At 48.4% G+C, this 25,478-nt stretch overlaps 2 protein-coding genes and 2 long non-coding RNA genes across 7 annotated transcripts in view; 2 read left to right on the top strand and 2 right to left on the bottom strand.

Moving 5' to 3' along the window:
- Positions 1-714: 714 nt before the first annotated feature.
- Positions 715-17,598, bottom strand: ATF6B (activating transcription factor 6 beta; the record flags this gene model as incomplete). The annotated part of the gene is given in 18 exon segments (XM_082209486.1): positions 715-1,614; positions 2,701-2,785; positions 4,361-4,472; positions 4,950-5,020; positions 5,207-5,297; positions 5,419-5,526; positions 6,160-6,330; positions 7,352-7,443; positions 10,001-10,186; positions 10,925-11,112; positions 11,549-11,725; positions 12,260-12,389; positions 12,477-12,580; positions 13,767-13,851; positions 15,485-15,588; positions 17,050-17,197; positions 17,199-17,390; positions 17,392-17,598. Coding segments are annotated over 18 exon segments (2,535 nt in total). The 3' UTR covers positions 715-1,330.
- The window catches only part of LOC309525381, a 189,785-nt gene continuing 170,645 nt past the window's right edge, over positions 6,339-25,478 (top strand). Inside the window, exon 1 of the long non-coding RNA XR_014216203.1 lies at positions 6,339-6,648. This is a non-coding gene — a long non-coding RNA (uncharacterized lncRNA). The remainder of the gene's footprint in view (positions 6,649-25,478) is intronic.
- On the top strand, positions 17,470-25,478 carry FKBPL (FKBP prolyl isomerase like). Of its 4 annotated transcripts, none has more exons than XM_082210545.1 (3): positions 17,470-17,611; positions 24,184-24,273; positions 24,407-25,478. In XM_082210545.1, exon 3 carries the CDS (start codon positions 24,505-24,507, stop codon positions 25,450-25,452), a length of 948 nt encoding a protein of 315 aa, XP_082066671.1. In that variant the 5' UTR covers positions 17,470-17,611; positions 24,184-24,273; positions 24,407-24,504; the 3' UTR covers positions 25,453-25,478. The 4 variants fall into 4 exon arrangements, with proteins under 4 accessions (XP_082066671.1, XP_082066672.1, XP_082066673.1 ...); XM_082210546.1 differs by having other exon boundaries at positions 17,589-17,607; XM_082210547.1 differs by lacking the exon at positions 17,470-17,611 and adding an exon at positions 19,463-19,880.
- Positions 19,876-23,085, bottom strand: LOC309525355. The gene is made up of 4 exons (XR_014216160.1): positions 23,067-23,085; positions 22,303-22,418; positions 21,739-21,834; positions 19,876-20,150 (listed from the first exon to the last, which is right to left on the bottom strand). It is a non-coding gene; the product is annotated as an uncharacterized lncRNA (long non-coding RNA).

Genomic DNA, 25,478 nt, shown 5'->3' with positions numbered 1-25,478 from the left:
GCTCACTGGAAGGACAGATCCTGAAGCTGAGGGTCCAAGACTTTGGCCACCTCATGAGAAGAGAAGGCTCGCTGAAAAAGACCCTGATGTTGGGAAATGACAGGGGACGAGAAGGGGATGACAGAGGGCGAGATGGTTGGACAGTGTTCTCGAAGGTACCAGCATGAGTCTGACTAAACTGCGGGAGGCAGTGGAAGACAGGAGTGCCTGGCGTGCTCTGGTCCATGGGGTCACGAAGAGTCGGACACGAATAAATGACTAAACAGCAACAACAAGGATAAAATTCAGTTTTAAAACTGATATACGTAATATAAAAATCGCAAGTCTGGGGAGGCCTGTCTTAAGCTAAAACGTTTGCAGCTGGCCTTGAAAAATGTACAAATGCACCTGCATAGTATCAACCTGCAGAGAGTTCCACAGAGTAGCCTTGCTATGCTGCAAGACAGATTGTAGCTTCGCTAAATATTGAAATACGACATGTGATCGGATCGTAGCTTTTGCAAAAGCACTCAGCTTTTCGCCAGAGGGGAGTGGGCAGCAGTATTTTGAACCTCAAGACAAAACCAGGAAGAGAAGCTTTGCTCTCTGTCTGGACCGTGCTGTGCCTCTGTCTATTCCACCACAGCATCAGTTCTCTCTTGTTCAGACGATATGAGTCGCCTTATTGTGGTGCTTGAAAACCAGGGGGAAGGGGGGGAAAGCAAGAAAAAACGGTTCTGGTCACATATTAAATTTATTTTGCAGCTATTATTTATCCTTTTTTAAAAATAAAAAAAACACAAGGAGGATCCAAAGGGAGCAGATCTAAGTGCCATCAGAGTAACTGGGAGGGGAGTGTACACACACACACACACACACACACACACACACTGCATTTTGCAAACTTCCCTTTGCCCTTCTCCTACATACACACACACACACACACACACACACACACGATTGGAGACAGTAGTTTAAAATAGACACCCTTCCTCACTCTCCCACATTTACCCAAATGCACAGGTTCCTTAGTCTCAGCCATCAGGGGGCAGCAGAGGCGCACAGAAAGTCTCAACTGGGCCACAAAGTGGGGGGGGGGGCGTTGTATGGGGAAGGGGGAGGTAGTGTCCGCGGTGCCAGCCCCCAGCCCCCCGAACCGCAGGATCCAATCCCCACTGACCCCTCCTGGAGGCAGCCGTGAGATCAGCTGACAGAAGTGGCATAGCCCGTTTCTCGACACAAGCAGGAGTTCCACTGAGGGGGCAGGTCCGTTCCCCTGGCGCGAGGGCCCCCACTTTCCGTTAAGGGGGCTCTTCTCCCCGGTGTCGTCGGGGTGGGGGACCTCCCTTTTCTAGCCCCCTCCCCCGTGCTCCCCGAGGTACAGGGTGCGCTGCGGGGGCCGCCGGCCTGAGGGCAAGGTGGGCCTGGGGGCCCGCAAGGCCGCGCGGGCCGTCGCTCTCCCGGAAAAGGCTGGCGGGGAAGAAGGGTGGGTGCGGTTGTCGCGGGTGGCGGCGTCGTGCCGCCTCAGGAAGGGAGGCACCGTGGAGCTCTTGATGTGGATGACGCGGGTGTCCATGACCTCACAGTCTATCTGCATCATCACTTCGTAGCCCAGGGACGAATTGTACAGGCTCTCTGGGGGAGAAAGAAAACAAAGCAAGAAGGCGATTCTTATTTGTTTCATATTTGCTTCATAGAATTTATACGCTCCCTCTGGAGGGAATGAGAATGGTCGTCTTTCCCCCCAACTGTATATAACATTATTGTAACCTGCCCTGGCACCTTATATTATAAATTTTATAATATAGGTAAAGGTAAAGGGACCCCTGACCATTGTTCCAGTCGCGGACGACTCTGGGGTTGAGGCGCTCATCTCACTTTATTGGCCAAGGGAGCCGGCATACAGCTTCCGGGTCATGTGGCCAGCATGACTAAGCCGCTTCTGGCGAACCAGAGCAGCGCACGGAAATGCCATTTACCTTCCCTATTTATCTACTTGCAGTTCGTGCTTTCGAACTGTTAGGTTGGCAGGAGCAGGGACCGAGCAACGGGAGCTCACCCCGTCGTGGGGATTCGAACCGCCGATTTTCCAACTGGCAAGCCCAAGAGGCTCAGTGGTTTAACCCACAGCGCCACCCGTATCCTAGTAATAATAATAATAATAATAATAATAATAATAATAATAATAATAATATAGGTTAAAGAAAGGTAAAGGTAAAAGACTCCTGGACGCTTAAGTCCAGTCAAAGGTGACTATGGGGTTGCAGTGCTCATCTCGCTTTCAGTCCAAGGGAGCCAGCGTTTGTCCATAGACAGATTTACGGGTCATGTGGCCACAATGACTAAACCATTTCTGGTGCAACAGAACATCGTGATGGAAGCCAGAGCGCATGGAAATGCTGTTTACCTTCCCGCCGCAGCGGTACCTATTTATCTGCTTGCACTGGCGTGCTTTCGAACTCCTAGGTTGGCAGGCGCTGGGACAGAGCAATGGGAGCTCACTTCATTGCAAGGATTCGAACCGCTGACCTTTCGATCGGCAAGCCCAAGAGGCTCAGTAGTTTAGAAAACAGCGCCAAAGGGATATATATATATCTATATACATAGATATAGATATAGATATGGAGATGCAGATGTAGTCGGTGACTGCATCTGGCACAAAACATTTGGACACAAAGTCCTCAAGTCTACCCGCACGTTTTCTTTTCTTTCTTTTTTTACCGTTGAGAGCCATGGCTGGCATCACCAGTGACATTTTTGGGCGGGAGGTTTTGTTGTGGCTGATGGCAGGCAGCAGCAAGTGATCCTAAGGTTAAAGAGGGGGAAAGACAGGAGAGGAAAATCTGTTAGTTTGCATTTCTTTGTGCAGAAAGTATGTATTGATCTGATGTGTAGAGATCTTTCCTACTCTACTTAATTCAGGAGGGTTCTGGAAGCTTCTCTGTGTGAAAGACGCAAGCAGAAGGCTCCTGATGTTTGGGTTATTGCTTCAGAAAGGCTGAGTACAGCTGGCCTAAACTGGTTCTTTTTTTTTTTTTTTTTTGCAAGTAAATTTTTATTCATGGCCTAAACTGGTTCTGTTATCTTTTCTGACAAGGTCATGCTGACTATAATAGTACAGTGGTGCCCCACAAGACGAATGCCTCGCAAGACGGAAAACTCGCTAGACGAAAGAGTTTTCCGTTTTGGAGGTGCTTCGCAAAACAAATCTCCTATGGGCTTGCTTCGCAAGACGAAAATGTCTTGCAAGTTCCTGCGGGGTTTTTCCCTCCTCCCCCTTTTTCTAAGCCGCTAATCAGCTGATCCGATAAGCCGATAAGCCGCTAAAAGTGGTAATCCGCTAATCCGTCAATGGGCTTGCTTCGCAAGACGAAAAAACCGCTAGACGAAGAGAATCACAGAACGGATTCTTTTCGTCTTGCGAGGCACCACTGTAAGGCCAGAAGGATCCTGGGTTTGACTTTCTCTTACTATCTCTTTTCCGTCTGGTGTGGTGTTCTGTACATAGACTTATTAGAAGTTACTGTAAGTTTAAGTTAAGTCTGCTGCAACTGGATTTCTTATGGACAGTGCCAGTCCTGAATGTACTGGATTTGTGACCATTGTGCTCATTTGCCTTCAGGAGCAGTAAAGCCCTGCTGGATGAAATACAATTGCCTCTGGTCTTTGGGAATCCTGCAATGTGTTTAAGTTTTTACTCTGCTAACTATAAGTCGGAGTTCTGCTCTGGATCAATATTGAGTGGGATTTCATGACAAAATCATCACTGATGTAAGAATTAAGAGACCCAGGGTATGCTGGAGTTCAAGGACACGCCCTGACAACCTCTCCCCGTTTGGCTCCCAGACTCCACAAATGCCGGCCCAAGGAGCTGAGTTCATCATCCCAGATGCCTGCATTGCAAGGCGTTGGACTAGGTGACTCTCATGGCCCCTTCCCATTCTACAATTCTATTATCCCAGCTGTTAAAAAAACATTTAAAAGAAGGGTGCAAAGCAGAGGTAGGAATGGGGTATGGTTGTGAAAGGGATGTGGCCTGGGGACAGCCCCAGCATCCCTGAGCGCCAGCAATGCTGGAAGGAGCTGGTGGGAGTTGTAGTTCAGCAACTACAGGAAGGGCCACAGCTTAGGCACTCCTGCCTGGTGGCTTCTGAGAAGGGAAAATTCTCCATTTGCATCTTTGCCGCAGTGTGCCTTTATGCAACCTGTAATCTTCTGCCCAAGTCTGAAAGGGCTTCCTTCCTCTACTGCTTTCTTCCTGGCTCTCTCTCTGGAGCCACATGCCTGAAGCAGAACATTGTGCAATGCAAAATCTGGGGCGCCGCACTGCCTGCGCAACTCTCTCAGTGGCTCAGTGCCCCGCAAGCCGCTCTTTACTCACCCTGCGGAAGGACACCACGTAGAAAGTATCCTCGCGGCGGTCAATCGCGTCCATGAAGTCGTGTTCCGTGTGGTCAGGGTGCTGGTATACCTGCAGCTGACTGAGGGAATTCCTGGAAAGGCAGAGGAGGAGGGCGGGTTGGAGAGGAGGTCTGTTTGCAAACATAAGGGCTCCCTCCACCTCATCACTGTCACGGGACACAGGAATGGAGTCTCCAGCGGGTGGGTAGAGGGAGCAACGAAGAAAGGAGCCAATTTGAAGAGGTTCCACCAGGCCTCCTCTCCCTTAGCCCTGGAGGCAGCTGTTCCGTTAGCCAGTCTCTGGGGGAGAGATGGGAAGCAGGGCTCACCCCATCCGTTCTGCTGTGAGAGGCCAGCTCAATTGCGCACCTCCTACCCCTTATAATGCCAGCTGGTCATTATAAGAACTTAAGAATTGGTGCTGGAGTTTGAGTTCTTCCTCTTCCCTCCCTGATCCCTTTTCCTCGTGTGTGTTGGGAAGGGGGTTAGCTTGTAAGCCAGAGGGGCAGGGTGTTTCCACATTGAAAAAGGGAGCTAACTCAAAACAATTTGGTGCAGAAGCCGCTTACCTCTCAGGGTGCCTGGGGGGGCTGGCGGGCACGTAGCGGGAGGGGCTAGGGGGCTTCTTTTGTGGCTTTTCCTGAAATGAAGAATGAAATTAGGATATGAAAAGGCTGTGAAGCAACAGAGCCCCTGGCCCTGCCCTCAACCTTGTTGGCAAACCACAGTAAGATTCTGGGCGCCCTTGTCTAGCCCCACAAGGGATTATCGCCACTGCACCCCTCCATTTCCCTGCCCAGTTGCCTCCCCACAATCCACATCACACCTGGCTGGCTTGAGCTGCTTTGCGAGACTGTGAGGGTTTCCTGCGGTTGATCTGGTGCCGGCGGACCCAGCCGCTGAGCTCGTCTGCCAGTCTGTAGGGGGGATGAGGACGCAGACAGAAGGGTCACCCACAATGTTCCCAGGCCTCAATGCTCACAAAAGTCCTCTCCAAAATGCTTAGCACCCCCTCCCTTCTCCTGGCCCAGGACCCACCTGAGGGATTCAGTGCGGTTGAACTGGCGGCAATCGGAAGCGAGGAACAACTTGTCTAAGTCCCTCAGCATCAGGTCCTTCATGTCAGAGAAGGGAGCTGACAAGTTTCTTGGGGTGGGGGGTGGAGAGAGAGTGAAGAAAATGTGAATTTTAAATAGAGATTGGCCGAGAGAGAAAATCAAGTGTTGAGGGAGAGCTGAGAAGAGCACATGGTGATTTGGGAGTCGCCCAATCTGTAAGTAGCTGCTCAACCTGGAGCCAAACCACATGTTTCCATAACAGAATGAGGTGGGCTGGCTGCAGTTGGGCAGTCCCTTTCCCTTCCTGCCAAACCAACTTTGCATTTTACACCATACGTTTGTAATGCGGGAATCTCGACTAAATCCTCCATGACTCATGGCCATCCAAGCTCTGCTCAGAAACCTCCAATGTCACCTTTGAGTTCCTTGGGAGAAATGGGTGGGGCAGGAACGCAATAAGCAAATAAAGGAAGGCCTGGGGAGGGGAGTATGAGTTGGCAGAGTCAAATGGGGCCACCAGAGAGGCATGGAGGGCGATTGTCGGTCCTCTCCAAGCCTGAGGACCCTCACCCCTGGTTTAGCATCGCATCCAAACACAGTCAAGGACTCCTTCCTGGTTGCCAGGGCCCCCAAAATAATTTTAACAGAGAGATGCATGGGCAGGTTGTTTCTCCTGCTCTTCACCACCTTGTTGTTTCTCCTGCCTGCCCCCCAAATTTACCGGAATTGTGCCTTTCTCAGCCTGGCTGGGGCCTCCTCTTGCCGCTCTTCCTGCTCCTCCTCTGGAGAGTCATGGGTCTCCTCCACGATGCCTAAAAGGTGCCTCCGGCCAGGCCCAGCCTCCACCTCCTGCTTCGGCAGCTCCACGTCTGCCGCCTTGCGCTCACTGATGCTGGAGAGATGGAAACGGGGAGTTAAGTTCCCTAGAGGAGTTCAGGGACACTCTACCAAAGAGGTCTGAGCTTACTTTATTATCGTTTTTATTTCATTAAAATATCTATGAACCTATCTGTAAAGGTAAAGGACCCCTGGATGGTTAGGTCCAGTCAAAGGTGACTGCAGTGATACCTCGGGTTACAGACGCTTCAGGTTACAGACTCTGCTAACCCAGAAATAGTACCTCGGGTTAAGAACTTTGCTTCAGGATGAGAACAGAAATTGCGTGTTGACGGCGCAGCAGCAGGCCCCATTAGCTAAAGTGGTGCTTCAGGTTAAGAACAGTTTCAGGTTAAGAACGGACCTCCAGAATGAATTAAGTTCTTAACCCGAGGTACCACTGTATGGGGTTGCGGCACTCATCTCACTTTCAGGCCAAGGGAGCCAGCGTTTGTCCACAGACAGATTTCTGGGTCATGTGGCCAGCAGGACTAAACTACTTCTGGCTCAATGGAACATCGTGACGGAAGCCTGGAAACGCCGTTTCCCTTCCCTTCCCGCCGGCGTGGTACCTATTTATCTACTTGAACTGGCAAGCTTTCGAAATGCTAGGTTGGCAGGAGCTGGAACAAAACAACAGGAGCTCACTCCATCATGGGGATTCGAACCGCCGATTTTCCAACTGGTAAGCCCAAGAGGCTCAGTGGTTTAGGCCACAGGGCACTTAGTCACAGCATGTGACTCCTTCCCTAGCGTGATGGAAAAAGGAGAGTTGCCTACAAGAAATGCGGGATGTGGAGAGCTTTCAGGGCTCTAGTCCAACTTCAACCCAGGAAATATGCTTCCCTATCCAGTCTGCTAAACTTTGCCAAACATCCAGCAAGCCTACACATGCCGGCTTCACCACCTACGAGTGAAACCAATTTCTCTGGGGCCTTGCCAACTTCAGAGGCTCCCAGACAGGGACTGCCTAGCAAAGTCATTCATTCCCCAATTGTGGGACTGGAGGGACACCGGCAAGCACTCAGAAGCCTCACCTGACAGGCCCAAAGTTGAAAGCTATGAAGAGCAGCAGCACCATGACGCAGATGACTTTCCGGTTGCCAGAGCCAAATTTCAGCTCGTTGTTCTGCAGGGAGAAGGCAAGAAACATGTGGTTATGGCCACAGAGGCATGTTGCCCACTTAGAAGTCTCACTGCCGGTATAATACCACTTTTCCAATTTTTCCCGGCAGTGAGACTTGGTATTATACCAACAAAAATAGAGTGGCTTGCCAAATTATTGGAGTGCTGCAATATATCCAAAACAATGGGAGAAATTGGAAGGATCTCAAAAGAGAAGATAGATAGGGACTGGAAGGTGTTTAAAGGATACTTGCAAAACCATATCGAAAAATCAGAACTCCTATTAGAATAAACAAGTTCTGTTTTAAATACTGAAATACTAAATAAGATGGATAACAATGTGTAATAGAAAAAGGAGCATGAAATTAGGTTGAAGGTGTGTGAAAGAAAATAATAGAAGTGGAAAGAAATTGCAATTGAGTAGATTGGAAGTCTAACACAAAGGTGGGGTGAGGGGTGGTGGATGGTGATGGGAAAAAGGAATTATCCGTGGGACTGAGTGTAGGTATGTTTGAACATTTTTAAGGATTGTATAAAATGTATGTTTGTATGCTTGTATATTTGCAATATGTGTGTATTAAAGCTGAATTATTTTAAAAATAAAAACTTTAAAAAAAGAAGTCTCGCTGCCCTTGCAGTGCCCAAATCGTTATTATTTAGCCAAGGGACGTCAACTGTGTCCCTTCTGTGTCCCTTCCAATGGGATTGTGAGAGTTTGGGGCTCCCATTTGGGAAGTGGGCATCATCGTATCGTAGCCCTGCATGGCACTGGTAGACGGCCCAGCCGACTTCTCGTACAGAGTGAGACAAACTAGAAAACAGCTAGACAAAGTTTCCCATCACTGAAGAGCAGCTTTCCATTAACCACTTGCATCCAAATGGCATGTTTAAGGATTTCAAGACAAACAGAACCAAAGAGCGATTATTTTGAAAGCGGACTGCTGTTCTTCATAAAACAATGGAGATGTTAGCAGCTGAGCCACTGGAACCAAACTTGTGAAAAAACCCCAGTTTACTGTTTAGGGAAACTTTTAATGTTTAATAGACTATTGTATTTTAATATTCTCTTGAAAGCCGCCCAGAGTGTCTGGGGAAACCCAGCCAGATTGGCAGGGTATAAATTATTATTATTATTATTATTATTATTATTAATAATAATTATCATTATCATTATTACTGGTAACTAAGCACTAGAATGGTTTTTACTGCTTCTTTAGTTTCCTGTTTGTGTCTTAATGTTTACTATATATTGTATTTGGGAGGGGAGGACTTGGAATTTATGATGAAGGGTGGTAAATTATAAATATAAATACAACACCTCCCCAGAAGAGGTGTAAGCATTTCAGTGCCGGTGAGGCATTTATAGATGCACAAGTGATATGTTTCAGCAGGTATGAAGATCCCACCCCTGCCCAGCACAGGAGGGAAGACAGATACAGGAAAGGAGGAAGTCTTAGTCCACAAAGGAAGAGGGCCACGACATGTGTTCCCTATTTTCTCCTGCAAGGAGAGGCAGAACAGGCAGAAGGAAAACCACACTGCCAGACTCCTCAGGATGACCCTGCATTCTGGCTTTCACATGTTCACTCCAAACTCCATCCATCTGCAGAGGTGAGACTCATGTCCAGTCATGCAACTGCCCAAGCAAACGTGTAAGAGGCAGTCAGACAGAGTTTCTTGGGCCACAGCCTCTCTTGTTGTACCATAATCACTCCCTCTAATAGCAGGCTCATAATAATAATAATTTATTATTCATGCCCCGCCCATCTGGCTGGGATTCCCCAGCCACTCTGGGCGGCTTTCAACAGACTATTAAAATATAATAATCTAATAAACATTAAAGCATTCCCTAAACAGGGCTGCCTTCAGATGTCTTCTAAAAGTCTGGTAGTTGTTGTTCTCTTTGAAATTTGGTGGGAGGGTGTTCCACAGGGAGGGTGCCACTACCGAGAAGGCCCTCTGCCTGGTTCCCTGTGACCTCACTTCTCGCAGTGAGGGAACCACCAGAAGGCCCTCGGAGCTGGACCTCAGTGTCCGGGCAGAACGATGGGGGTGGAGACGCTCCTTCAGGTATACTGGACCGAGGCCGTTTAGGGCTTTAAAGGTCAGCACCAATACTTTGAATTGTGCTCGGAAACGTACTGGGAACTCAGGTGGTGAGGGCCGACAGGACTGGGGTTAAAGTGGGACCACAGAGAAATGAGAGAGGTTCATGCTTGCTCAAAGGAACCCTGAGGTTTACAGAAGAACAGAAAGAATTGGAAAATTAAAATCTGACGGGGCAATCCCACCTCTCCACCAGCCTGAAAATCAGCTCAGTGAGAACCAAGCAGGCAGGCTCAGCAGCCACGGGGGGTGCTGAGTGTCATTGGCTGAAATCCGGAACAGAAGAGCTCCTGTTAGGAGGCAAAGCTACACTGCAGCATTTTGTTGCAGTCCTGCTGGTAATCCACAGATTGCTGAAATGTGGATGTAATGCGGGTGGACAAATATGCAGGCACATAAGGTGCGGGGTGTGTGAGGGACCCAAAAAGCTGCAGGTCTGGCTGGCACGCACTTACCTCATTGAGGACACAGTCCAGCCGGCGGCGAAGGAGCGTGTTCTCCCGCCGCAGCCGCTCGTTATCCGTCAGGGCCTCCCGCAACCGAGACTCCAGCCCTTGCAGATATTCCTTCTTTTTCCGCCGCGACTGGCAGGCTGATTCACGGTTCTTGATCATCCGCTGCTGCCTTTTAAGTACCTTGATCTTTGGGGAATTAGCAAAGTGGGTGGGGAATGCTATATTCTCTCTCTCTCTCTCTCTCTCTCTCTCTCTCACACACACACACACACACATGCATACACTCTCGCTTTAAAACAGAGATGCAGAGGCTGCGGCCCTCCAATTGTCATTGGGTTAAAATAATAATAATAATAATAATAGTAATAATAATAATTTTTTATACCCCGCCCTCCCCAGCCAAGGCCGGGCTCAGGGCAGCTAACAAGCAATAATAAAAACAAGTTGAATGAATACAGCTTAAAAACAGGATTAAAATACAACATTAAAATATTGAAACATTAAATATTAAAATGCAGCCTCATCACAGGAGGAGAAAGGAAAAAGAAAGAGGGGGAGGGAATCAAATTGGCTCCAAGCCGAAGGCCAGGTGGAACAAATCTGTCTTACAGGCCCTGCGGAAAGAAATCAGATCCTGCAGGGCCCTGGTCTCATGAGGCAAAGCGTTCCACCAGGCAGGAGCCAGTGTTGAGAAGGCCCTGGCTCTGGTTGAAGCTAATCTAACTTCCTTAGGGCGCAGGACCACTAGGGTGTTGCTATTTATGGACCCTGAGGCTCTCTGTGGGGGATACAAACACAAAGCACACATGTGGCCATAATGTTCAGCCATATACCCCCCCCCCGTCACATGTGTTCAGGAGAAGTCCCAGGACAGGACCAGTGAAGCCCGGAGCAGCAGAAAGAAGGGGGCCAAAAGGTACTTACGTCAATCTCTTGGTTGCAGGGTCCTATTTGCGTCGGCGCCGGGACAATAGTTTTGGTTTCTGGTTTGGGGGCAGAGGGAGTTGGTTTTGCTGGGAGACTTTCCTTTAGAGGGGACTGGACCTTGATCAGCCCAGAGACAGGGAGATGCAGCAGTTCAGACTGGGAAATCACAACGCTCTGTGCTGGAACTGAGGTTAAAAAAGAAGGCAAGGTCCTATAAATCCATGCCTGCCACACATACATTGTAGTTTTGCCCCACAAAAAAAGGTTCTTTTCATTCATTATTAAATTTCTATACTGCTCTCCCTCCCAAAGGACCCCAGGGTAGCAAACAACAAAGCAGCAAAAGAGCACAATGAAAAGTAACATAAAAACAGCTCAGAGGGCTGGTGGATGCCAAGGGAAGCCCTCAAGGGTGCAACTGTGCCAGTGGGTGCCACATTTAACAACATTAGGAAAATCTGAAGAGGACTTGTGTGCCCCTTAGTACAGCGTGTTCGGTTGCACTTGGAACCTGGGTTCAAGCAGGCTACTATTAGCCAAAACTATCTCTATTTCTGTACTGCCCAATCTGTGGCCTTTCACATGCTCTGGATCACAACCCCCAGCCAGCAAAAGCATTACCTGAAATCGCTGGGTTGATAGCCTGTGGCTGGGACACAGGTACAGGCTGCAATAAGATGGTCTTACTGGACGTGGCTGCAGGCTGCACTGGGACAGTGGTGACCACAACTGGCTTTGGCTGAATGGGGGGCTTCCGGCTGAGAATACTCTCGGCTTTATTGGAAGCGGCCGGTTTCCCTGTAACAGAACAAGCTGATCAGTGAAGCCGCTTTTCTGAAGGGCACTGTATTAGGTTAAACTAAATGACCCAATTTTTTGCCACAGGAGTCTCATATTGACTTAATTTGCATCCCTTTCTCCCTAAAGGTAAAGGGACCCCTGGCCATTAGGTCCAGTTGTGACCGACTCTGGGGTTGCGGTGCTCATCTCGCTTTATTGGCCAAGGGAGCCGGCGTACAGCTTCCGGGTTATGTGGCCAGCATGACTAAGCTGCTTCTGGCGAACCAGAGCAGCACACAGAAACGCTGTTTACCTTCCCGCCGGAGCGGTACCTATTTATCTACTTGCACTGTGATGTGCTTTCGAACTGCTAGGTTGGCAGGAGCAGGGACTGAGCAACGGGAGTTCACCCCGTTGCGGGGATTCGAACCGCCAACCTTCTGATCGGCAAGCCCTAGGCTCTGTGGTTTAACCCACAGCGCCACCCGTGTCCTCCCCTTTCTCCCTAGGCACTTTGCTATTTCTACTCACTCTCTCTCATCCACTACGTACCTGTCTCAGGAGCCGGAACGACACTGATCTGCACCGTGCTAAAGTGGGGGGGTAGGACATCTCCATACATGCATGGAGGGGTGGGGGGTTGCTCGGTCTTCACTCCCATCACATCGGCCTGGCCAGGGGCCTGCGAGAGAAAAGCACAGGCCTGAGCACAAGAGCTTAAGGGGCAGGAGGCAAGATTCCACTGTATCAAGAGGTCCAACAAGCATACCTGCCCTGAGAGATCAGCGGAGGAGGAGGAGGAAGAGGACAGCGTAGAGGAATCAGAGCAATGCGACGAGGCAGGCGAGACGGGCTCCGACTTCACCTGCAGCTCTAAAGGAAGAAGGGGAACAAATCACTAACATGCTTTCACTGCCAGCCAGTGGCATAGCGTGGGTTGTCAGCACCCGGGGCAAGGCAAGTAATTTGCACCCCCTAACCCGTGGATTTGCGCCCCCTAACCCTAACCCCCAGATGTTGCGCCCGGTGCGGCCGGCCCCCCCTGCACCCCCCACGCTACGCCACTGCTGCCAGCCACTTCAACCGTGGAAACAAAGAAGTCGCTCAAACTTATCTCCTCTGTGCCCCCTGGGAAGTTTGCACTGAAAATAAATGCTGGACAAGTATTTGTCTGGGAGGTGCCAAGGCAAAGAGAAGCTCCTTGTTACCAAGAAGCCCAGTCTAGCCCTGAAATGGGCTAGATTGCTGTCCAGTGGCAAAGGGCAGCTTAACCCCTGCCAAGCTGCCTTCTGGAAGAAGATGGAAACTGCCAAACGCAAGCTGCAGGTTATTTGTGGTTTTGAGCCTTAGCTGGTAGGGCAGAGCTTAGGGAGATCAGTGAAAGCAATATGCCCTCTCACCCCTTCTGCTGCTCTACCCAACAGCCAGTTTAGTTGCTGGCATTAAATATAAGACTTATATATAGAAACTATAGAAACTTTAACTAGGTGGTCCAGGATGGGGGAGGGGAAAAACTTTCCTCCATGTTAATTCTAGGCTGTTCAAACCATACTAAGGCTCAGAAATAACAACTGTTCTGCTGTAACAGACCAATGACCCATCTAACCCGCTAACAGTGGCCAGTTAGATGTTTCTGGTGAACCCATGACGAGGGCATGAAGGCAACAGCCGTCTCCTCTACCCCTCAAAACTGGAAGAAAGGGATCTCCCTCTGTAGCATGGGGCTGCTTTATACCAACTGGTCCATGGGTTCTACCTAGTCCAGTATTCTAGACTCTGATTGGCAGTGACTCTCCAATGTTTCACTGAGGCCTTTTTAAACTGGAGAGACAGGGGAATCAGACCTGGGATCTTGTCCATGCAGAGCGTGCACCTCCACCAAGAGTGCTGACACATTATTTGCATTAACTCACAAAGACAACCAAGCCTAATATGGGTCTCATCTCTGTGCACCTGGTCCACACACTTGTATACTGTATCATCCTACCATATATATATATACAGCTCTGCATCTCTCAGGCTCTCAACAGCCCTCCCACAATCTCGCAAAGGTACTTACCTGGGAAGAGAGAGTCGTGCAGTGGGTCCCAAGGTGGGTCGGGGGGCACCGTTTCCATGTCCAGGTCGAACCCATCACTGAACTGCTGCCAAGAGAATTAGGATAGAAAACAAAACTGATCTCTGTGTGTGTCTTTCTGTGAAGCATTTTGACCCCCCTCTTTGGCCCTAAATAAGCAGCTTGCAAAGATCAGTAATAAGGCTTCAGGTTTACAATCTAAATGATGCAACAGAAAAAGGAAAAAGGAATTATGAAGAGAAGAAAAATGCAAACTTGTGCATCAATTCTTAATGTTACAACATTCCATTTCCACTGTAAAGGAAACATTTCAGGGAGAAGATGAACCACACATTGTTAGCGTTTTAGCAGAGATGGTGGGGTGCTTCCCTTCTCGCCTTCTGTAAATCCTGAATGAATATATATTAATACGCATGCACAGCCGACAGGCAACAAGCCAGTGAAAGCTGGGAATTTGAGGGCATTATTGTGGGTGTAGCTTATTAACAAGTATGGGGTTTATAGTTTTGTAGGGCAAGAGTGGGTTAAACTTGTAGCGGGAGATGAGAGTGTGTGGCTTGGCGTCACAGATTTGGTAGTACACATCTGGGCAGCTTATTCAAGGACCAAGGTGAACATAGATACATCTAGTACATGCAATCTAAAGAGGAAAATGTCCCTTTCACTGTGAAGATCTCCCAGATGCAAACCCTGCTCACACCATCCTATACCAGTGGTGGAGAACCTATGGCACGCGTGCCAGTGGGCACTCATAGAGCCCTCTCTGTTGGCACACGCACCATCGCCCCAGCAGGGCCAAAGTGGGCAGCCACTCCCCCCCCCCACAGCACTGTGGGCGGGAAACACTCCCTATAGCATGCACCGGCCACAGCAGCGTTGGGGGATTTGCGCACCCGCCAACCAGCCGACATTCGGCCGCACCACTCCCCCTCCCACACCGTGATTGGTTGGATTTTTTGCTGCCATGAGCAGAAGATAGTCAGTAACGATATTGCATGTGACTTGCGGCTGTGTCAAGCCCCTTTATTTTTTTCTGCTGCCGGTGAGCGTTGAGATGATTTGTAGCTTCAGCCTGCTACAGGAAGTGTTGTCCATGTGTGTTAGTGTTTATCTGCACAGCCTACCCCCCCCCCAAAGCTCCACAACTCCTGCCAATCCTCCCCACATTTTTATTATGGTATTTATTTTTATGTGTACATGCAAACAGTCATTATTATCCCATATTAAATTGCCGTGTTGGCACTTTGCAATTAATTAGCGGGTTTTGGGTTGCAGTTTGGGCACTCAGTCTCTAAAAGGTTCGCCACCACTGTCCTATAATAATAATAATAATAATAATAATAATAATAATAATAATAATTTATTATTTATACCCCGCCCATCTGGCTGGGCCTCCCCAGCCACTCTGGGCAGCTTCCAACAAAATATTAAAATACAGTAATGCATCAAACATTAAAACCTTCCCTAAGCATCCCTATATCATGCACAAGCCCCATGATACATGCGTGTGCCCTCAGAAGATGTAGCAACAGGAATGAGGCTGAGCAGGTCCTCAAGACAAACAGCATTAAGGACTGATGTTAAGTAGCAGGGAGTGGATAAAAGATAAACAGGAGGTGAGAAGAGCATGCTGCTATGCAATGGCATAAGGAAGTAGAAAGCCTTTTCTAGGAAGGCATGTGAGAGGAAGCAGCTCTCACCAGGGAATGGGCACAGCCGCCATCCACAATGCTGCGTTCGAGGCAGGGGAAGAGCTCAGCTGCCACATCCCCATCGTCTTCCAGGCAGCTGTACAGACCTGCATCTGCGGGGAGAATGGGAAGGGGCAGTCAGTAGGGCAAGGAACAGACTCAAAACATGTTTTCACCCTTTACTGCTCTCCTTTTTCACTTACAGCCCATACCAAGCACATCTGTGTGTGTATGCATTAAGCAAGGCCTGGCCCCACCTTCTCCCCAAATACAACTAGAGCCGCTCCCCCTTAAAATACTGTTCTAGAATTCTAGAGATTAGCAACATAAACAACTCACGCCATGATAATACAAATAAGCATGTTTTTGCCAGTTTGACTGAATCCCCTAATATATTTTAAAGATTTCCCCCTCATTTCACAGCGTGTATATTTTCAATTTTCACTGATGTTTACACACTGTATTTTGATAAAAATAATAATAATAAAAGACCACACACGGTTTGTCCTTTACCTCACAGCAGGTGCCTTTGGCCTCAACTACATTATTATGACACGTAAAGAACAAAAACAAAGCACAAGCAGCCTTGTGGTACTTCAGAGACTAAAGTCAACGTGTCCCGAACACGATGGATGGCGTTGTGGGAGGTGGAGACCTGTGAACCTCCGCATCTTTGTTAAGGCAACAACTCACACATCCCTGAAGCATAAGCTCAGTCGGTAGAGCATGAGACACTTTTAAAAAATCATTATTTTTAATAAATTTTATTTTTGCATTTTCCTATTTTACATAAACGATTGAATTAAAAACATAAACATACAATACCTTCTGACTTCCCTCCCCCTCTAGTGTGGATCTTAATGTAATGGTTTCTTTCCCCCTCTGCATCTCTATCATAACTCTTATTTTTATAAATGCTTTGTCAATTCATAGTTCAAATTTTTACTACAAGTTTTCTGTCAATCCTACCAATGTACAGTGGTACCTCAGGTTAAGTACTTAATTCATTGCAGAGGTCCGTTCTAAACCTGAAACTGTTCTTAACCTGAAGCACCACTTTAGCTAATGGGGCCTCCTGCTGCTGCCGCGCCACCGGAGCACGATTTCTGTTCTCATCCCGAAGCAACGTTCTTAACCTGAAGCACTATTTCTGGGTTAGCGGAGTCTGTAACCTGAAGCATGTGTAACCTGAAGCGTATGTAACCCGAGGTACCACTGTATGTAGTTGCTTACAACAGCTTAATCTCAGGGTCGTGAGTCCCACGTTGGGTGAAAGACTCCTGCGTTGCAGGGGGCCATAGCTGTCAACTTTTCCCTTTTCCTTGCGAGGAATCCTATTTGGAATAAGGGAATTTCCCTTTTAAAAAGGGAAACGTTGACAGCTATGCAGGGGGCTGAACTGCGTGGAGACGCAGAGGGCCTGTCGCGCACCTGTTTAAACTGTGGGCTAACGTAGCGCAGAATCATCCTTCCCTCCCACCTTCTTCGCCTTTGCAGCCCCTTCCCCAACAGCCACGCTCCGCCCACCCCAAACAAGCTCCGCCCACCGGCCCCCCCCCCCGCCGAGCACCCACCCCAGTCCTCGCTGCTCAGCAGGTTATCCGCGCGGAAACGGCTCGAGTCGCTCAGCAGCAGCAGCTCCGAAGCCAGCGCCGCCATCTTCCTTCCGCCTTCCCGGTACACTACGCTGCACGGCCGACTCCGGCTCCCGCCCCCCCCCTTTGCTGCCATAACAACAGAAGCGCCCAATAGGACGCCGGCTCCGTCGCCTCCTCGGCCAACCAGAGCGAGCAAGAGGCGGGTCACGGCCGGAATATCCACCAGTGGAGAAGGAGGATGATAGGGAAGTTGTACCGAGCCGGAACGCACGCGGAGAAGGCGGAAGGCGGGAGTGCGCTTGCGCGCGGTGGTTGCTACGAAACAGCGCGCAAGCGCATTATGGAACGCGAAGTGGGTTTCTTCCTTTTGAATGTCCGCTTGGTTTTGTGGGATGCCTCACGGAGCCGCGCTTGGGTCGAAGGACGCATGCGCAGTGGGGAAACTGCGCGGCGCTTGTCCCCGGGCGCCTTGAAATTCCAGCGCGGAGGATTGAGCCGGCACCACGCTGCGTCAACGTGCTCCATGAGGCAAGGGTGGGTAAGTATTAATTCGGCGCACGCGCACTGATAAAATAGAGGTTTCAGGCGCTGCGATGCCTTTGTGCGTGTATAGAATCTAGGGAAAAGAGCGCATGCGTAAAGAAGGGGAAATACCTTGACGCGCAAGTGCTTATGGGAGTTGTAGTTTGGTTGTATTTTTTTAAATGAAGGGTTTCTATTCCTTTTAAGAATTATTATTATTAGGCCTCTTTGGCCCTTGAGAAATGTTGGAAAAGTGGCATATTCTTAGTCTCAGTTTCCTGTTTGAAAAATGAAAACAGCATCATTTCTCTCACACGGGTGTTTTAAGGATAGTGAGGCGCATTTTATATTATAGAGCACCTAAAGGTTGCTGTCGTTTTTATTCATGCATCTTTCTGGCTCTATTTGTATCTTTTTTAACCAGCAGTCTAGTGCACAGGTATTTTAACAAAGGACTTTCCCCCTTGTATGGAGCTAGGGAGTCGAAAAAGAGAAATGCTTTCCGCTGCCGATGGTTGATGTTTAAAGATGCCAGGAGCACAAGGGGCTATATATTAATTTATATGTTTTAAAACCCATCCCTTTTGTTTTGGAAAAAAAAACCCAATACAAATATTTTATATGAAAGCGAAAAAGAAAAAAATATATGCCAGGTTTAAAATGGCATTTACTTATTTATTTTATATAAAAAATTGTGTGACGCTTGATTGTAAAAATGAAACAAAACCTCAAAGTGGATGTGACACGTGCAGTTTTGGTTTAGTCCCTGGTTTTGCCAGGACAGCAGGGCAAATTGTGGCAAAGTTTTTCAGAGGCGCATCAGGGAATTGGGTGTTAGGAAGGTTGCCATCAGTGACCTCATTGCCCCACAGCACGACTGATTTGGCATGGTATGCCCTAGATGTAGCAATGATATTATCAAAGGGCGGGGAATGAAATAACGCCAGGTTTCCTTTGCTTTTACTACTCTCTCTTATCCACCATCAAATCCAGACTTCCAAAGAAATGCTTCTCATTCCCTTTGTTTATATTCCAGCAGAAGCAGCCAGTTCCTAAGGTTGCAACATTTTTCCAGCAGCAGAACAAATTTAGACAGGGGAAAATTTTCCCAGGAAAGCGTGGGTTCAGGGAGCCTACTTGAATAAAACATGGGGGGGGGCGTGCCTAGGTAAGCCCCACCCTGCATAACCCTGTCAATTCCCTGGAGAGAGAAGGGACTCATGGAAAGTATGTGTTAACGTGGATATCCACAATTGGACAAATATCAAAATCCAGAGATTGTTCATGATGCTGAAGGGTCCTACCAACCAAAAGTCAAAGAAGCCCTTCCTGATCATCCCACCCTCACCATTATGAGATAGGTGATTGAAATTCAATAAATAACGTAAGTAACAATCATGTTTAAATCACGTTGCTTCCTCCAAAGAATCCTTAGAACTGTTAAGGATGCTGGGGAATAGTGGCTTTGTGAAATGCAGACTACAGTGGTACCTTGGGTTAAGAACTTAATTCGTTCTGGAGGTCCGTTCTTAACCTGAAACTGTTCTTAACCTGAGGTACCACTTTAGCTAATGGGGCCTCCTGCTGCCGCCGCACGATTTCTGTTTTCATCCTGAAGCAAAGTTCTTAACCCGAGGTAATATTTCTGGGTTAGCGGAGTCTGTAACCTGAAGCGTATGTAACCCGAGGTACCACTGTACAGCCCCCAAGATTGCTTGGGGGAAGCCATGTGCTTTAAATGTATGGGGTGTGTGTATGCAGCAAGCCTTACAAGGAACAGTTGAAAGAGCTGGCTATGTTTAGTCTGGATAAGAAAATATGAAAGGGAGGCATGAGAGCAGCCCTCAAGTATCTGAAGAACTGTGGAGTGGAACTGTTCACTGTTGCACCCAAGGGCAGGACTAGACCCAATGAGGTGGAAACTGGGGGGAAGCAGATTTTGGCTAAGTGTTAGGTGATGCTTCCTGACATCATGAATGGTTTGACAGCAGAATGGACTGCACCGGAAAGATATAAGGCTTCTGTGGAAGGATAGCTGAAGAGGAAAAATACTGTTCTTTTCACCTTTGTGTTTGTGTGTGTATATACCAATGTGTTCTTTCTTCGGTTTCTATTTTCCTTTCATCATCCCATTTCCTGCCCCAACCTGCGAGTATGAGACTGCCAAAAAAAAAAAAAAATACTCCCAATAGAGAAAAACATTGTGGATCCCATTCTATTTCACAACCATCTCCTGCAAAACATACCGACCGACTCCCAAATTATGCTTCTTACAATGAGTTGGTGTATTAGAGCACGCAAAGTGCTTCTTTTATTAAAGCAGATTTAACAGAGGAATGGTGAGGTGGAGGGGAGGCTAAAGGATGCTCAGGTCCGTTCGATTCCTGCGTGCACAGGAGTTGTCAAACGGACCGTCATTCTCCTTCTGCCATCCCTCATTTTATTCCATCAAGAATGTGGCTTATGGATCCCAACTTCTGTTGTGGCAGCAGGGGGGGTTGCCCCTTGGCTGACAGGGGAACTAGTAGATGGCGGCACTGTGCTTTTTTGCTTGCCTATAAAAAAAGACAACAATAAGATATGTGGATGCTGCCCAGGCTGTCAAGAATGCTGATATTAATGCCTTCTCTTCACCATTAGCAAAGGCTGATCCAGAACTACTAACCTGGTTCCCTCCAAATGTTTTGGACTACCAGCTCTCTTCAGCCCCAGGGATGATGGGAACTGTAGTCCAAGAACTTCTGGAGAGGCACAGGCTTCTCATCCCTGATCTACTTGATCCTTGGCAATGCCAGGAGAAGGATAACAAGATACCTGGAGATGGACAGAGCTATTGTCCAACACCACACTGCCTCTCCCTATCCTCCAACATTTGTGCCCATATCCCTGCCCAAATCACTGAGATCTTCAGAGGAGTTGCTGCTGGTGGCCCCCTATGGCACAGATGCGTGGCTCATTTCTACCAGAAGCGCTGCATTAAGTATTGCAGGTGAGACTCGAAAAATTAGAATATCGTGGAAAAGTTGATTGATTTCAGTAATTCAACTTAAAAGGTGAAACTAATATATGAGATAGACTCATGACATGCAAAGCGAGATATGTCAAGCCTTTCTTTGTTATCATTGTGATGATCATGGCATACAGCTGATGAAAACCCCTCAGAAAATTAGAATATTCAATGAAATCAGCAAAACAAGGATTGCAAATCGAGCAAAATTGGACCTCTGAGAAGTAGAAGCATATCTCGCTTTGCATGTCATGAGTCGATCTCATATATTAGTTTCACCTTTTAAGTTGAATTACTGAAATCAATCAACTTTTCCACGATATTCTAATTTTTCGAGTTTCACCTGTATTTGCCCGATTCTGTGGAGCTGCCTCCCAGCTGAGATTAGACAGGCCCCCTTCCCATTGAACGCTTGGCAAAGACCTCTTCTTTCAGGTACCTTAGAATCATAGAATAGAATTGTAGACCATGAAGATTGTCTAGTCAAACCCCCTACAATGGAGAGATATTTTGCACAATGTGGGGCTCGAATCCACAACCTTGAGATTAAGAGTCTCCTTGTACATTACCAACTGAGCTGTCCCAGGACTGAAAAATACCTTTCTCCTACAGCTGACATTTTCTGTTTTGATGATTAGTTTTTTTAAATAACTTTTATGCGCCACACTGCTTAGAGACTTCAGTAATTTAAACCATATTTAAATACCTTTAGTAAATAAGATGAAATCTGCTGGCCTGTGGCAACTGCCACACTGCCTCATAGTAAGGCATGAAAAGCACTTGCATTCCCCAACCCCAAGCAAGAGTAGGAATATGAAAGAAGATCTTGTCTGGGAAGATTTTGGACAAGGAACGAAATATAAAATTGACAATGCGAAAAGCAATGGAGTTGGCGGCAGGGGGAAGGAGTCATTGAGAGCAGCAGATGTTTTGGGTTTGGTTGCAAGGGGGGTGGGGTCCAACTGAGACAAAGATTAAGGGATTTACATAAAAGGTTTTGTGATTCTTTTTTTAGGGAGTGGTTTAAGGAAGGGGCTTAAGCAGAGGCCGCATTTCCTGGAAGGGGGAACTTCCAGAAGATTACGGCTGGCAGGGAGAGAGGCTGGGGTGGGGTAGGATGGGGGGGGGTCACTTACCCAGCGGGCACACCCCATTCTTGCACGCCAACACGGGCTCCCCCAGATCCTCGTTGCGCAGCGATGCAGCTATTCTCCTAGCCACATAGCGGCAAACTGAATTGGAGAGAGGAAATACTTAGCGATCTGTTATTTCCCTGGAGGAGCTGGACACATCTGTGTGGCTGGTACTGGCTCCTGTTTGTAGGTTTGCAAGAAGTTTTGTGAGGCGAATTATTTGAATTATTGCAAAAATTGGTAAAGAGGAGAATTGTTAGTTAAGATAATCAAAGGCAATATGAATTTAAGAAATGCAGAAGAAGTGGATCATCAGAGGTGAGGTGCTGATGGAAGTCCAAAAAGATTGTATAAGAAGTGATGTTTTGTTGTATGTGTGATAATTAATATGTTAAAATGAATATATATATATATGTACTGGCTCCTGCCCAGGAATCCAGCCTCTAGTCTAGTGAGCACTGACTTCCTAGCTTTCTGCCTGCACACAATGTGCCCCCCCCCCCCCGATTCTAAAGGAACCCAGGAGTCCGGGCTCCCCTTGCCTCCATCTGCAGACCCGATACGTACCACCAATTATAAGTCAGACCATGCTTCAGGAAGGAGAGTGCCGGTCAGTTTGGAAGCTCTGCTATGGACCCCTTGCATAAACTGGATTATAAAAGGCAGGAAGGAAGGAGGTGGAGCTGAAGAGTAAAGAAAGGCATTATGGGAAATGTAGTTATATTACCTCTACTACAAGGTCGGGGGTGGGGTAGCTTTGTTGATCTGTTTCAGCAAAGCAACAAAGGCTTTTAAGGGGCTTAGGATTAATTGTTAGGCTCTAAAATGCCACAGGACTTTTCTACCCCATCTCAGAAAACCCATGAGTCCGTTCTTGGGGCTGTAATTTGCTTTTAGTACTGTATTTTTAAATTGCCATAACCTGCCCTGAGACCTTATGGTGAAGGGCAGGTAGGAAATCAAATAACTAATAATAATGTAGCGTATCTTCCATAGTCTTTTATATGCCCCTTCTGGAGTTTCCAGGCATCTTCCGGCCACATGTCCATATTTCTTACCCATTTCTCTCTCTCTCTCTCTCTCTCTCTCTCTCTTTTTTTTTAAATGACTTGTGGGATTTGCCATCAGCATTGAATCCAGTCAAGTACGGAAGGTGACATCACGTTGCAGGAAGTTCCTGTCTTTCTGACTTTACCTGTCCTGGCATTAATGTATATTTACTATATATTTTAAAAAAAGAAATGAAACAAACCTTTCATGCTGGAAAGCAGTAGAATGATTCCGTCAGCTTTCCAGGGCAGGCTTAAAACGTAGGGCGTTTTTCATATTACCTGCATTTCTGACAGAGGGTTCTGGTACAGAGCTTGGGAGTTGTGAGTTCACATCCTTTCCGTGAATATTGTGGGTTTTTTTAACCCTCAGCTTCTCTCTGGCAGCTGACTGAAAGCTGCATAGACAAGATGTCAAGAGGAAAAGGGGCGGCTTCCTATAAATTGGAAGGGGGGTCCCCTGTTTCATAACGGCGAGGGTGGGGTAGTCAGGGAGATCTCCCCTGGCTTCTGGAAAAATAAATAAATTATCCCTGCTTGCCTGCCTGCCTGCCTTTTCTCCTAGCATCTCCTGAAGGAAGGTTTCTGCTTACAATGGTTGCTAAGACAGGTGGTTGCTGAGGAAATGACGTTGGGGGGGGGGAGAGAGGAAGAAGAAGAAGGGGGAATGTGGAGGGGGACTAGATAAACGAGTGTGTGACTGAGGGAGAAGCTGAAGCATATGCCCTGCTCATCCATCCAGTGCTGAGGACCAGTACTGAGCAACTGAGGTAAGGGGAGGAGAGCATGGTTGATAATGATGGGGGGGGGGGAATAAAAAGAAATCATGAGGCATAGGATGAAGCAGGAAATATTGGGGGACTTTCACAGACTAAAAAGATAATTAAGCATTTTGCTGCTCTGTCAGAAAGGTTACTGCAGCATGGATGTGTTTTCGGCGGGAGGAGAGATGGGGTGCTGAATCGTTTGAGAACCTCATTTGTTCTGTTTTATGTGGCATATTAAATCTATTTTGGGTTTGGAGCCAGTTTCTGGGGGACAACTGAGTGAATGTAATCTTCATAACGAGGGAGAATGAGCTAAAGGTTGGCTGTCAAAGACAAGCCCTGCCCAGTCATTGGTTGACTTGCTGTGATGTCATCAAATGTTCGTGGGGTTTCTAGTGGCTCAGGAGAAAATGGGAGTCCTAGAAGGTCGACAAACATGGCAGGGCCTTTCTGGCTCTGCTAGCGAAAGGCAGTGGTCAAGCAGTGTGCGGCATTTAATTTGGACAAATGCCCAAACGTCCCCTTCACGTTCAGAAGAAAATGCTTCTTATAGTCTTATAGCTTGCTTGTTGCTTGTTGCTTGTGCTCACAACAACTCTGTGATTTAAGCTGCCGCTGTTCCCATTTTACAGATGAGGAACTGAAGCTGGAAGACTGTCGGCATCGCCCAGAGCCACACAGGGAATCCTTGGCTGAGCTGGAATTTGGAGTTGGGTGGAAAGGTAACAACTGTGCGCACTGCCATACGTCTGGGCTCAGTGTGGGGAGGTGTAACAGGAATTTTATGGCAAAGGCAGTGCAATTGCCCATTCTTTTCAACAGCATCTTGTGCTTTTTCTTCTTCGCTGTTACTAGGCCGGATTGCCTCCTGGCGAACAGCTCCTTAACGCCCTGCCCTTCCCTCGCTGGTGTTCAGGAGCATTGCATCCCCAAAGCTGGCAACAGTTGATGACATGATGGCAAGTACAGAGCCCGTCACTGAGAAGATACCCGGCAAGAAACCCAACCAGGGGTCAGCCGTTGGCCAAGGGGGCAGCCGTGGCGCATCCGTTGGGAGTGGAGGAGAGAAGGGGAGCAGGGCGGAAGGAGAGGACCTGAAAGAGAACCTGCCCCTTCGGGACCCAGCCGGCAGGGACGTCCCTTGGGCCTGCCCGGACGGCACGTTCGTCAAACTGGTCCTGGAGACGGGCACGGGTTTAGATAAGCCGAAGGAAGGCTCCCTCTGCCAGGTCTTCCTCGAAGCTGATCCAGGGTCACCCTTGAGTTACCCAACCCACCGGTGGGCTGAAGTGGAGCTGGGTGGCGGTGACGCCGAGTGGGACGGGGTCGTGGACCGCTGCCTGGAGACGATGCTGGCCGGGGAGCAGGCCGAGGCGAGGTTGGCAGCGGGAGGCACCGTGGCCATCCGGTTAGCGAGTTTCACGGAGGCCAAAGACTCCTGGGAGATGAGCGCCGCCGAGAAGTGGGACTTGGTCCTCAGCAACAAAGAACGGGGCGGGGAGTTGTACCGGGCAGGGGACGTCGCTGCTGCGGCACGACGCTATGCCAGGGCCTTGCGGCTGCTCGTTGTAGCTGCCCCTCCGCCGGACTACGACCAGATCAAAGCCGAGCTGCACGCCAACCTGGCTGCCTGCCAGCTGAGGCTGCACCAGCCGGCCAATGCCGCCTGCAACTGCACCAAGACCCTGGCCCTGCAGCCGGCCAACACCAAGGCCCTCTTCCGGCGGGGCTTGGCTCACGATGCCATGAATGACCTGGAGGGGGCAGCGCAGGATCTGAAGGGGGTTCTGCAAGTGGAACCGGGGAACCGGGCAGCCCGGAGAGAACTGGAAAGAGTCATGGAGCGGATCAGGGCGCGGGATGCCAAGCTGGCCCGAGCCATGCAGAAAATGTTTGCCTGAATAAAAATAATAAAAATAATAATTTA

The sequence above is a fragment of the Podarcis vaucheri genome, assembly GCF_965113315.1.
Source record: "Podarcis vaucheri genome assembly, chromosome: 2".
In the NCBI taxonomy this organism is placed as follows: Eukaryota; Metazoa; Chordata; class Lepidosauria; order Squamata; family Lacertidae; genus Podarcis; species Podarcis vaucheri.
The sequence above is the reverse complement of the archived record's forward strand: the minus strand, read 5'-3'. Positions and strand labels throughout refer to the sequence as shown.

What these genes read in the sequence shown, in the direction of transcription:
- FKBPL (XM_082210545.1), top strand. Translation starts at nt 24,505, where the DNA reads ATGATGGCAAGTACAGAGCCCGTCACTGAGAAGATACCCGGCAAGAAA.